This window comes from Apus apus, chromosome Z, assembly GCF_020740795.1.
Source record: "Apus apus isolate bApuApu2 chromosome Z, bApuApu2.pri.cur, whole genome shotgun sequence".
In the NCBI taxonomy this organism is placed as follows: Eukaryota; Metazoa; Chordata; class Aves; order Apodiformes; family Apodidae; genus Apus; species Apus apus.
In genome coordinates this window covers 37,517,814-37,531,954 of record NC_067312.1, presented here as the reverse complement: position 1 = coordinate 37,531,954, position 14,141 = coordinate 37,517,814, and the positions used below count along the sequence as shown (strand labels likewise).

The window sequence follows — 14,141 nt, the reverse complement described above, 5'->3', positions numbered from 1 at the left end:
CCTGTCTGGACATGTTCCTGTGGGATCTGGTCTAGGTCTTCCTACTGCAGCAGGAGGGTTGGACTTGATGATCTTCAGAGGTTCCTTTCAATCCCTATGATTCTAGGAGCCACCAGTGTGCTCTTGCAGCCCAGAAGGCCAGTTGTGTCCTGGGCTGCCTCAAAAGAAGTGTGGCCAGCAGGGCCAGGGAGGTGATTCTCTGCTCAAGAGAGGCCACACCTGGAATACTGCATACAGCTCTGGAGCCCTCAGAACAGGGAAGATATGGAGCTGTTGGAGAGGGTCCAGAGAAGGGCCACCAAAATGGTCAAAGGCCTGGAGCACCTCGGCTATGAAGACAGGCTGAGAGAGTTGGGGCTGTTCAGCCTGGAGAAGAGAAGACTCCGAGGAGACCTTATAGCAGCCTTTCAGTACATGAAGGGGCTACAGGAAAGCTGGGGAGGGACTTTTCACCAGACAGTGATAGGACAAGGGGTAATGGTTTTAAACTGAGAGAGGGGAGATTTAGGTTAAGTATCAGGAAGAAATTCTTCACCATGAGGATAGTAATGCACTGGAATAGGTTGCCCAGGGAGGCTGTGGAAACCCCCTCCCTGGAGGTTTTTAAGGCCAGGTTGGATGAGGCTTGTGCAGCCTGGTGTAGTGTAAGGTGTCCCTGCTCATAGCAGGGAGGTGAGAACTAGATGATCTTTAAGGTCCCTTCCAACCTTAACCATTCTATGATTCTATGATTCTAGGTGTAAGGATGCAAAAGTTCCAAACCACATTCCTTAGTATTCATGCAGTGAGATCTGTCTAGGGGTTTTCTGGGAGATGTTTGTGAGCACTACAATGAAGATTAGATAGAGGCCATTTCAACGCACCAGGGAAGCATGCACTAAGGTGCCAGTATGTTACTCAAATTTGATTAGCAACTACTAAATGGAGTAATTCTACTTACTACTTACTATTAGTTAAGAGTTGTATAACCCACTCATAAACTTTGCAAACCTTGGAAGCTCTCCATAAGTAAGAAATCATTAACAGATTTCATTTGCCTACAGTATTAGATCAAATTACAGTAGGCACCAAGCGCATTCACATCACTATTGGACTGTTGTGGAAAATTACAGATCTCAAGAGGCCCAAGCCCTGTTTCATTGCTGATCTAATACCATATAACCAGTTGTAACACTAATGTGAAAATTATTTATCCTTGTTAAGAACAGAAAAATGCTCCTAGAACAAAGCTCTGTGTACACCTTAAGGTATACAAGGAGACAAGAACATTTAGCATTTGGAAAAATGTACTTGCAAGATAATGACTGACCGAAATTACCATCAGACACCAACACGCATTCTGCATTTATAGACAGATCAACAAATAGGATTCACATGGATTTAAACAGCATGAAAATGCTCAATGAAATAGGAAAGAAAAAAAATACAAGATTAAAATCCCACAAAGATAAGGGATGTTTTTACAGAGAAAGGTAAAAGAAAAAACCAAATCAGGGTGCACATTTCCAGTTTTCCTTCCTCCGTTTCCCACTGTAGTATTCAGGCAGCTAAACTGTGTTTGATTACAAGACTGATTTGGCAGAAAACAAATCTTGGTTTGGTTTTACACCTCTCTCTGGTTAATTTTCACAACAATGAGCTTCCCAAACCAAATCACAACATAGTCACTCTGCAGGGTGGAGAAGGAGGAGGACTGCAGAACTGCTGTAATCTTGATTTATAAAGCAATAAACTACTTTATTTTGAAGCACAGCTTTAGCTTAGATACCCACTGGTGTATCTTCAGGTTAGCAGGAAGCATTAAAATCCTCCCTGCATTTCCACTTCCAGAATATCTGCAAGTATTTTTGAATCTCTGTTCTTCTGCTCTAAAGCAAAATGAACATCTGACCATTCTCTCAGAGGGAGTTGTCTCTTTCTGAACAGATGCTCCACAGCTAATTTACCCTACTTACAAGGTCAACACTATTCAGCATATTGGTCTTCTACTGTGATCTGATTTAAAGGAGTAACTTAATTGCTTTTTGGAAAATGTGACTCTTTTTTTACATAAATCTTAGAAGCAAAATTAAATGTGAAACATAATGAAAAAGTCAACAATTATGTACATGTAGGTGACAGGACTAGTTAACACCAGCTTCCTAGTTGTTAGTTATCAAAAACTCATGGTCGTCTGTTGCTTCAGCCTTCAAAGGCCTTTAACGCAAAACAAATATCAAGGAAAGTTAAAATGTTTGTTCCAACAACTGATAATTTACTATTACAAACATACAGTATCAAAACTTGTTTGAGAACACCAGCGGAACAACAGATGTTGGATTGAAAGCGACTAATTAAAACAAGCCACAAAATACTAGCTGTGCAAAAAACACCCACACACAAGTTAAAAGCACCAAAGTGATAAATTTTTTGCTGCTTGCTTTTCCAAAAGCAAGGACTCAGAATGCCCACTACAGAGAAGATGAAAAAAAAACTTCAGAAAAACTTTCATCAAGGATGTTTTTATTACCCTCTTTCTTCTGCATTTGTTTTGTTCTTCCTCTTTCCATAAATCTTACTGTTCTCCATTGGCTCCATCTCATTCTCATTCATATCACTCAAGACACAGCTGGAATTGTTGCCCATTTAAAGGCCCAATTTCTGCCTTTAAAGGCCCAATTTCTGCCTTTAAGATTAAGACCAACTCATCCACACAAAGTATTTGGATAAAGTTTTCTATTGCAAATAAATTAAAGGTTATCACACAATTTACTTTACCCAGATTTATCCTAGACGTTCTCCAGTGCACCCCCAGAAATGCTGCTCCAACAAGATATGAGGAAGGTTATTTTTGTTTTCATTACTTTCTTTGACTAGGAACGTCCATCACTAACTTTAGGTCATTATGAAAATCATAGATATATATTTATGCCCTTCTACCTGATTAAATTCTGGCACACCTGGCATCCTGCAGGACACCTGTGATAAAAGACGGATAATTAATACATGTTCGCATGGAAGAAAGTATGAGTAATGGTATTCATAAAATACTGATTAATCTGTGACAAAATTCTCATCAACAGCATTAAAGGCTGTGTTATTTTATACTCACCCCTGCAAGATGTACCGGGTAACTTCAGTGATTTGTCTGGCATTTTACATCTCAGGCTGTATGTCAAATGTGCATTTCATAGATGAGTGATCAAACCTACCTGCTATACACTATCTGTGCATTCAAAACAATATGATCAAAATTACAAGTTTGCATCCTCAGAATCTGATCTCATCAAATTTATTCAGGCAACACCACCCAACAGATACACAATCTGAAATACCAAATTCTGTTTGCCTTCCTAAACAGGGGTGGAGGATTTGATCTTTCCCTTACTTTTTCACAGTCTATGCCAGACTGAGTAGAAACTTGTATCTCAGAAGACTGCAATCAGCAACAGGCACTGTTCTGACGAAGGGGGAAAATGATGGTAACAGCATTAAGAATTTCTGTGCAGCAGTAACTCCATGTAACTCAATCTCTCAGTTGGATGGATAAAATGATTTTGGTTACTGGATTGAGAGCAACATATTTAAGAAGCATAGGAAAGTCAGTTGTTGCCAATCTCTAAATCAAACTAATAGCCTTATTTAAAACATACTGGTGACTGAATCTGTGAAAACCCATCAACACCAGCAATCGCCTACTGGGGCATTGCAAAGCTGTGAAGAACTTCATCCAAGCTACACACAAAGCCCACAAAAATTATTATGATTCTTCCTAAATGTAACAGAAAGAAAATAAAATGAATTGCTTTACCTGTGAGGATCTTTTGAACTGGGAATGATGTGTGCACATTCTCTCTTACTGAAGACCTCTTCAATCCAAGATTTGGGGGACTGAAAAGACATTGCAAACACAAATGTATTCCTGACCTTAGGCGCACAAGGCCAAAAATTGCACCATAATATCTACACAATTGTATATGCATAATGCATAACATTTCCCATCACGATGTTAGATGAAACCAAACACTATAAGCTGAAGCTACAGCTCTGAACAGTCCTAGCCCTTCACCCCCAAGCTTTACACAGCTCCACAGAAAGATTAATATTAAAATTTATTTCCACTCCTCTCTAATAATCATGAAAATTATTGAGAGGATCTTTTGAACACATGTAAAATAGCCAGACTGGAAAGGATGAATCGGAACTACTTAAAGGATTGCACTTCTCTTCTGCCAGAACACTAGCAAATGGCTGTCTTCCTAAAGCTGTATTAAAAAGCCAAGATTTTTTCTTTTTACCTGAAAGAGACGGTTGATTCTTTCTTTTATTATTCTTAACAGAGTTAAGAATAGTTTTTTCCTGGTTATATGTCTGCTGAACTAGGACCACAGTGAAATGCAAAAGCAAGGACCAAATAATAGACTTAGAACTTAGTGTGTATGTCAGCCAGGTTTTTCCCACTGGCCTCTGGGAACACTGTGAAAACTGTCCCAGTGAAGCCTGTTGCAGTTGAATATACTGAACAGTCAGTGTTGTACACAGATTTTTTTCAAATACTCTCACTGGGAGTCTTTGAAATTTGAACTTCTTTTCAGGTCTACCAGGATCAAATCCCTGGAAAAGAATGATAGTTTCTGGACACTGAACCTTGAAATCTCAGGGACTGAATTTAGTACACCCTCAAAGCAAAGAATCTTTTCTTGTCGCCAAAGGAATTTTTCATGTCTTCAGTGAAACAAAATGAACAGATATTTTATCATAAACATTAAATACAATTATACCAGCCACTCTTGTCTCATTGTTCCTCGTGTTCATCTCACTCTCAATCTGTTGTTGACCTTATACATGGAGAGTAAGCTCCCTAGGACAGGGCACAGTAGGATCCTAGTAATCCAATAATAAATATTGACTCCTTCTTCAGTCCTCATGTTTAAACACAATTGTTCTCCTGCAAAATGCATACCCTGTAAAAATTATTAAGGTAAGTATTTGTCTCAACACTTGTTTTGTACAATGACTTAGAAAACAATTAATGAGAATGCCAGTAATTCAACTTCTTAAGAGTACTGCTGGAGCCATTTTATGGATGGAGTTCAGCAATAATACTTACAAAATAAAATACCTCTCTTCTATCTCCTGAATGCAGTTATGATCCTTAATAAAGCAGGCCTGTTTGAGGGGTTTTTTTTACTTCAACTTCACATTGCTAAACACCACCATATAACCTCCCAGCCAGTCATGCAGTTATGGAGGGTCACGAGCTCCCTGCGTGAACTATGGGCTTGCCTGTAGATGGGGACAAAGCTTCCACCAAGACAAATGGGAGTTCTACCTTTGATTTTAAGGCACTTTGAAACAGGTTCCCACTGCCAAAGATGAAAGAGATAATTAAAAAGCAGTTTGCTGGTATTGGTGTGCATGCGTATTCTTCTTGGAGCAACTAATTGAATTGTGTCTGGTTGAGCTTCTAATGAAGGAGTAACAGCGTGGAAGATCCTCCAGGCTGGACGGAGCACAGACATGCAAGGAAATTAATTATGTTAGAAAGAGTCCTACTGAAGACAAGGTGCTAAAATTAAATCCAGAGAAAAACCTTGGAAACAGTGAGCCAAATTTCACCACCTAAGGGGAGGCACACACTACTCTCAAAAACCTTTCAGTAGTACTCTCGTTAGCAACCAATATTGTTTCATGCTCCGTAAGCCACTTTATTCTAGTTGTTAGAGTTACCAAGCAAAACAGTGCAGTGTTGCTAACATTACAATATCCTGGGACACTGATTTTTCTGAAACCTATTACTCTTCTCATAAGTGGTTTTCAATCAGAACTAGAGAATAAAAAATATTTTTGTGTTATGGGATGCTCTGGATAAGAATGAACTTTACTAAACTTTTCATTAAGAGGAATGGGTGTGACAGAACAGCTAAGAGGATGACAAGCCTTACAGCATTTGCTGAGGTAAAAGAACATCCAACTGCTGTCACTTTAATTTAGTAAGAGCACTAGTAGTTCAAAGGAATTTTGAGCAACTTCTTGGCATCACACAGTCTCAGGTAGCTTCCCTTAAGCTACATTACCTGCAGCATGACTTATCCTGGAAATCAAGTGCTATCTGGGTATCTGTACAGGTGTGAAGGCCAGCGCTGGAGATATGCAGCCCAGTGTAATAGGGACGCATTGATTCAGCCTAGACACCAACAGCAAAAATTGCCAGCTGAGCAAGACACTGGCACTCAGCTAATCTATATATGAATTCCCTCTAAAAGGGGTGTCAAAGAAGCTTTTTATCTCTAAAGTTCAGTAACCCTCATCATGAAGTTACACATAAAGACAAAACACAAATCAGTAATTGTAAAGAGGAACAGGACATTCAGTACAAAACCGCTGTTTGGTGTGGTTATCTCAAACCAAAATATAGCTAAACTTACAGTCCTCAGGGATGGCAGTACAACATGTGATTGAAGTTACAATATCTAATATGGGAGATTAAAAAATTCTTCTCTACTATCAGCTTTCTGAACCTCTAAGCTGTCTCCTGAATGTCGTGGTTTGAGCCCAACACAACAACAAAGGAGGAGCCCCATGGCTACTCACTCAACTCACACACACACTCTGGGATGAGGAGGACAAACCTCATGGGTTAGAATGGCTGGTGGTTCCTGCTGCTCCTTCCTCCTCAGGAAGAAGGATTCCTTACTGTCCTTCCCTGCTTCCCCATGGGGTTCCTCCCATGGGAGAGAGTCCTCCACGAACTCCTCCTTCATGAGTCCTTCCCACGAGGTCCGGATCAAGCTGCTCCAGCCTGGGCTTCCCACAGTCATGGGCTGCTTCAGGAACAGTCACTTCCTCTGGCACTGGGGTCTTCCACAGCTGCGCAGAGTCCACTGGCAGCAAATCCTCTGGCCACAAAATCCAAGTCCACTGGCCAAATTCACCCCTCCTGGCAACCCCAGGGAATGTTCCACCATGTTCCTCCATGAGTGCAGGGGGACAGTCTGCCATCTCACCATGGGTTGCAGGGAAACTTCTGCTTGGGCACCTTCTTCCCCTTCTTCCTCACCAACCACCAGCACCTCTCTGCTTCCCCAGCACAGCTTTTCTATCCTAAGTGCTTCTCTGCTCAGGTGTTATACCAGTTCTTTCATATGTTAATCGCAGAGGTGCCTCTATTGTCCCTCTAATGGCTCCTTGGCTGGTTTTGGAGCAGAAGGAGCTTCTCAGCTTCTTACCAGAGCCACTTCTGGGCCCTTCCCCCGCTACAAAAAAAACCACCAAGCCAAACCAGAACACTGAAAAACACACCTGGTTTTAAAACTCTTTTTTTAGATTTTGTAGGGAGATTGGCGATTAACACAAAAGTATCAATGCTTAAAATTCTGGATTTTTGCATATCCTTCTCTAATTTGGCCCAAAAGCAACTGTATTTTTCTGCAACTGAGCAAGTAAGGGCAGCTACCAACACATGCCTCAAATGATCAGGCAACTCTAGTCACCACGGGCTGAGTTCAAGGTAAAATGGATTAAAGCGAATGGAACAAAACCCTACAGCTTCAGATCACATACCACGAATCTAACCTTGCTACTGTAGAGCTCATTGACAAAATTTCCATTTGTTTCAGAGGAATGAGATCACTATGAAATGTATTTGACCTTTCAATCCTGAAGCACCAAGGATGTACCTCACCTAGTTGCACAGACACTCGGCTAGCACAACACTCATCTCAGTTAACCCCACTTCAGGAGTCTCAGTAAAAAGGACTGAAAACAACATTTCAAAGGGCATCTGATACAATACTGGGAGTTTTCACTTTGCCCTGCAAGGAAACAAAGTATCTTCCCATACAGATATTTCATTATTTATTTTTGCTTATTTACGTAAAGAGTTTGCTGGAATGTTGCCTGTGCTGTGCTCATTCATCTCCTTGCTTCCCATAATTTTTACATTTTAAAAGCAGTACTTAGCATATAATACGTGTACGATTCTGATGAAGCCTCTAACATTAACATTTATTTTCATCTCAAGTGATAAACGTGAAAATAGCAAAAAAAAATAATTTGCAAAGTCCACTTCATAACTTCCTTATGAAGTTCCTGAATAGACAGTACCAATTAAAAATTTATATAATGAAATTCCAATCAAGCATGGGAAAAAGTACAATACAAGACCGTATCACTGTATTTCATCTTGTGAAACACAATTTCAAGACTGAAACACTGTAAGAGAGTACATATTTACCATTGTTCATAATTTTATATAAGGCAAAATCTTTGCTTGACATGCAAAATCTACAACAAAACAATAACATTAATTTCTTAATCTGAGGCTTTACTTAGGTTTCTAAGCTAATTGTATAATCAGGAAAAGGGTTTTAAACCATCATACTTTTTTTACAGTCATCCATGACATAAAGGCTGGACAAGTAAAACAAAAGAAGGAGACTTCTGAACTGGTATTTGCTCTTTGTTCCTAACTTTGTAAAAGACCACTATGATGTGTGTATCTCTTCTCATAAAACTCTGGCTAATTTTTCAAATCTGTTGTCATTTAGTTAAACTGCAACAATAAATTAAAATTCCTCCTGTCACTACAGTAGGGTACATGCACCTCACCAAGGATCAAACCATATCCTTTCTGCCACCAAACCCGAGACAAAAATACACTTACATGTTCTTTCTGACTAGTAAATGTATGTTCTGAGATACAGAAGACCTGAAGCTGAGTTTATATTGCAATTTTTCATCCAGAAAGTCCTGAGACCTTTGTTTGGGAGTTACGCCTTCTCATTTCTTGCCAGTCTGAGGATTAGGATTGCTGCTTATACTTCCCTGACACAGAAGAGGCTTTGGAGATTTCTAGACTGATTTAGTCAATCGAGTGGCAAGAGCTTGGCTCTGAAATTTAAGGCACATGAGCAGTTTTTAGAAAATTGCTTTTAATCACTTCTCCAATATCTTTAATGTCTGAGATCCTTGCATAATATGGTATTAAAGGGACACTGTCAGGTCAAATTCGGTTAAACACAAGTAATGTTCAAAAATGAAAGTTTCCAGAATTAAAGAAAGAGATTTGAGATTAAAATTTAGAGAAACACCTGCATCACTCCTTTCTTTAAAATCATTGCTGACTGGGAGTGAGAGCAGACGAAACTTAAAAACCCAGCCTAGTGCAGAAGTAATTTGTCCTCAAAAATCCAGAGGTGCCACCAGCGAGGCGAATGACCATGCTGCCATCCCTGAGCACTTCTGCAGCACTTGGCTCACCTGTCTCAGGACAGTGTGATGCAACCCTGCAATCACCTGCTGTAGTGGTGTCCCCACTGACTTCACCACCCACCCCTCCAGCGCAAATGGGTGAACGCTTCAATTTTTCTGCGGCTTTCTACTGACCCAGCCCACTCCACCCCCTCATAAAGGACCTGCCAGAGTCAAAGCCTTTAGATGCACTGCACCAATTAAACACTGATAAGTAGAGGCTAATGTGCATTTGTCCTGCTCTGGAATTAGCTTTACTAAACCATGATCTGTGAGAAACATTCAGCCCCTTCAAGACCAGACAATAAGCACTGTTCATTGGTTGAGTACCAAACTCAGAAAAACTAGGTTAGACTGCCAATATTAAACAACAAATTTTTAGTACCATTAGCTGCACTTATGTCCCCTCTGGTGTGAAGGGTGCATATAACACACATTTTCTAATGAAAAAGCATGCTGCTGTGGACATTGTACAATTCCTTGCAAAAGGAAATTAAAAGGTACACATCTCTGTGTCAGAATAATTTCATTCATTATCAAAATATAACCATTTCTAGGACAAAACAGCAGCAACTGCCTTTAATGGTGCATTGGAGATCCAGACAGGAGCAGTTAATGAGAAACTGTATAACGGCTAGCCAGTTTAAGTAACAGGCTAGTTTTCTTAAGCAAAGTACAATCATGCTAGAGACTAGCCAGAACGATGAAACTGCAACAAATTTGTACTGACAACAGGGAGCAATAATTCCTGTCTTGTGCCTTAGCCAAAACACTATTTCAACAGCCTAAAAAGGGCTCTCAAGCACCATATGTCAGCGCTGCACACACTGAAGAAAGAACCTACTTCTCAAGAATTTTTTTTTTCCTAAAGATCTTAACGAATATTTTTGCATTGCTGAGCAAGTTTGGCAGAATCTCTGCCAAAAAAAAAAAGAGTATAGTTACACATCATATAACTCTTTTTCCAGTTAAGTAATTATTTATTACCCTCAAAATTATTAGATGAAAGCAAATACTCAGGAAATAGCAGCAGATTTATCCTGGGGTTAATAAATCTGCTTCAGGACTTCAGTATACTTAGACAGTACCTGTAAAGAACCTTTACTGCTGACGGCAAGAATTAGAAGTACTCAAAATCCCCGAAACTGTTTTTCGGTGCCTGGAAAGGAGAGAGACACCATTTCTAGATGAAAGCATGCCTGTGAAAAGTCAGCGTGATGCAGTGTGAGATCAAACCTCATTCTAATACACAGTGAGGGAAGGGAAAGAACTTCCCTTTTTCACAGCCACTGCAAGAATCCAGCCTCTGTATTCAGCATAGTGCCCTAAAATATCTTAGCTTTTAAAAATTAACTACACATTGAGCAAGTTGCTTGCAAGAACATGAGATACCTGAAATGCAGCCAGAGTTCTTGTAAGCTAGCACTCAAGACTATTTCACAAGAGCTCAGCCTACAAGGACACTGGTATCTCTTGAACTCTTACCCCTGGGAAACTCTTCATGAGCTATAAAAGCTGCAGTGGATTTGCAGGTATCATCATTTTATGTATAATAATTCTTAAGTGAAAAATAGGACTTCAGCAGTATTTCTGCATCTGAGGGCAGCTGGTAAAATACTTCCAGCTTTAAAGAGATTTCCAGCATAACAGGCTGTCTTGCATAAGCTTTTCAGGGCAGGAACATTCTGGTCCAACATCCATTACATGCGTGCTTAGGGTATGAAGTAATTTAACAACTGATTGTAACAAAGAACACCTCTTTGAAACCACATAAGGTAGAAGTGCACTGTAAAACTCCATGGTCATGTGCTATAAAATATGAACTTAATGTGACGTTTCCAACAAACTGGCAGGTCTTCTAGAATTTTGTTGTGTTCAGGCTACACTGCTAGTGGACAACAGTCTGGTTTTTAACACAGATGTGCTGTGGTTCCAACCACCTCCATCACTACAGTACATCACTATAAGTTACTAACTGGCATCTTTTGCTTTTCCAGTCTTTCTTACCTGCTTCTTTACCCAGGTGTTCAGGACTTTGTGCATCTGTGAAAACAGTGTATTGTAAGTAATTGAATATGCCAGAAAATGTCATCACTACATTTCAGAAAGACTGAAAAAAAAAAGGGCAAATAATTTTATTTAAATTATTTCATTGTTGTTCCACAGTTCAGCATGCCAAATTATAAAACAATCATCAGTTAATCTCAGACTGCCTTTGCCATCAGACTGCAGACTCAATGGCACTGAAAAGTTTATGTTTTCTCCTTTCAGAGATAACATATCATTTCATGTCCCAGCAGAATTTCTGTGATTATTTCTGAGTAACTAATTCAAACACATCCATCATAAACATATTCTCAGATCTTTACACTACCTACATTAACAGAAGACAAGTCACCTGCACTAGCAGGGTAAATGTAGACCAAAGTCAGAGAGGGATAATAGAACTTGTTAAAAATCTCCACTCATACTGAAAAGAGATTTTATATTCTTTTCCTTAGCACAAATGGAACATGTCAGCTTCTCAGACATATATAAACTCAGTCTTCAACCAACAGCGTGCTATGGTATTTTCTTTCACATTTTATCAACTGCACTTATAGCTAAGTATGTATGTCTAAGTGCTTTTCTGGATTGAGGCCTGACATTGAAAGTTCATTAAAATGTTTCCAATATTTTGATCCCAAACTTAGCCAAGAAAAGAAAAGCCGTTTGACTCTAATGGGCTTTCAGATATGTTGCTTCTGATCTCAGAGCAGACCACACAACACAACTGGAATAATGTATCTGAACACAAATAGCAGTGGGGTAATGACCACAAAACACAGGAAATACTAAATACAATATTCTCTCCTTGTCAAAGAAGCTCCTTAAGCACAGAGCTAGCCAACCCAGTCTGAAAGACCAGGCTCTTAATTTATTACTTTTTACTTTTTAAGATTATTAACTAATTATTAAGCCTTTCTGCTAGGCTTGAACATGTAGTATTTTGAAAAAAAAAAACCAACACCTCAAACAGCACTGCCTCATGAGCACACCCAGCTCAGGTTGTAGGTGCTCATGGAAGGACCCCTGATTTCCAGCCAGAGGGTCTAAGCAGACTCTCCTGTCCCCCTGCACAGCCTATTGCACTGGACTAGGGAGAGATGGCCACAGAGGCCCCCACCTTAACATTTCTGCCAACAGCCTGGGCTTTTTCAAATGAGCTAAACACAAGAAATCTCAAATCACAATTCATTTTCCTCAGCTCTATCCTTGAAACAGGCCTGAGAAGCACTGCTAAAAATCCTACATTGGCATTAGATATCTACAAATTACTGAAAAACAGGTTTCCTTATCCATTCCCCAATTGGAAATTACAGTCTCTGTGACACAAAGTGGCCTTCCACATAAAATAGGCCACTCCAAAAGCCAATGCTCTAGAAGCACAGAAATTGTTGGGAAAGTTTGGATCTGTCTGTTTCATAACTGTGTCCCACAGACAATGAAAAAAACCTGTGTTTAAAGTTGGTGGTCACTACCTTGCTAGAAGTTGTCATTTTTCTTACATTACCGCATTAGAATACAATATAATACTGTATATAATCTCATTTTGTTAAGCCAGTATAATGATCACCATAAAATGTGGATTATTTAACAAGCTAGTCATAAATAAAGATACAGAAAGATCTAAAGACTTTAACTGATGGAAAACAGTCCAAATTGCAGAATAAATTTTAAAAGACACGCAAAACTTTTTACAAACATGAGCAGGCACCTGTAATGTAATTAGAGCAAGAAATTACAAGGTAATCTAAACTATTTGCAAATTATTATAAATAATTTAATATAAGAATGGTCTTATTTTATCCTGTCTCTTTTAGAGACAAAAGTTCTGGGGCTTCCATAATCAACAGTCCTGAATATCTCACTGACAGTATTTTGGAAGTCAATAGAAGAATTCATATCTCAGAGAAAATCAAGCATTTGTTCTTCTTTTGTTAATTTATGCTATCAGAAAATCCCTCAAATCCAAGCCAAGTTACATGCCCCCTTTGAAACGATCTTGTTGCAAGTAATTTTAAAGAATTAAAAAACAAGGTAGCCCAAAGAAAATTATGCTTCTTCAGGTGCATTACTCAGAGGATCATATCTTGCTCAGATTTCCACCTCAGGACCACTGGAAGCCAGCTCTGCTTCTTTGTACAGCACTTGATGCTAGCAAAGGGATAATCAACTTGCTCTTTTTGAAACTGAGTCTCACCTACCTGGCACTGAGTGATGACAGAGGTCAACCCTTCACTGCTTTTGCAAAAGCATTTCTCCACAAAAGGACTGAAAATTATACAGTGCAAAGCTCTTTCCAGTTTGAACCAGAAGATGGAAGAGAAGAAAATTACCTGCTGGTGAATTTCAGAGCTTTCTTTTGTTTGTTATATATTTTCGCAACACAGGGATTACTATTGACTAGAGAGGTGTCTCCCTGAAGACAGGACATATGTAAAGTGGCAAACAAACACAGTTTGCAAAATGCAGCAGGACAAAGCTTGGAGAGCCCCAACAAATCACAGCTGGATGGCAATCTATATTAAACTGTAGTACAATGAAGTTTAAAGGATTTGAGTGACACACACAGCTCACCTCTGGAGCCACACGACTGTTCACTGCCACTCCTGTCAGCATAGCTCACTTTGCTCCATTGCTTGTCTCACTCAGTCATAAAATCTGTGGGTTTAACACACTGCAAGGCCGGCTGCCTGTCACAGGACTGAAATCCCATTCTCCAAAAAGAGGGAGCACAGCTTCCATGACTTCTGAGGAAGCTGAAGGCATGGTCCTACCTCTGCTTTTCTCACCTGGCTGCACAACTCTCCTCAGCTTTGCCCATCTCATCACCTTGGGGGTAGGGGAAAAAAAAAAAAAAAAAAAAA

At 39.6% G+C, this 14,141-nt stretch overlaps 1 protein-coding gene across 1 annotated transcript in view; it reads right to left on the bottom strand.

Moving 5' to 3' along the window:
• Positions 1-14,141, bottom strand: part of TRPM6 (transient receptor potential cation channel subfamily M member 6) — an 89,080-nt gene that overhangs the window by 70,391 nt on the left and 4,548 nt on the right. Inside the window, exons 2-3 of the mRNA XM_051643556.1 lie at positions 3,791-3,870; positions 2,920-2,958 (exon numbers count right to left, since the gene is read on the bottom strand). Coding sequence (XP_051499516.1) covers positions 2,920-2,958; positions 3,791-3,870 — 119 coding nt within the window. The remainder of the gene's footprint in view (positions 1-2,919; positions 2,959-3,790; positions 3,871-14,141) is intronic.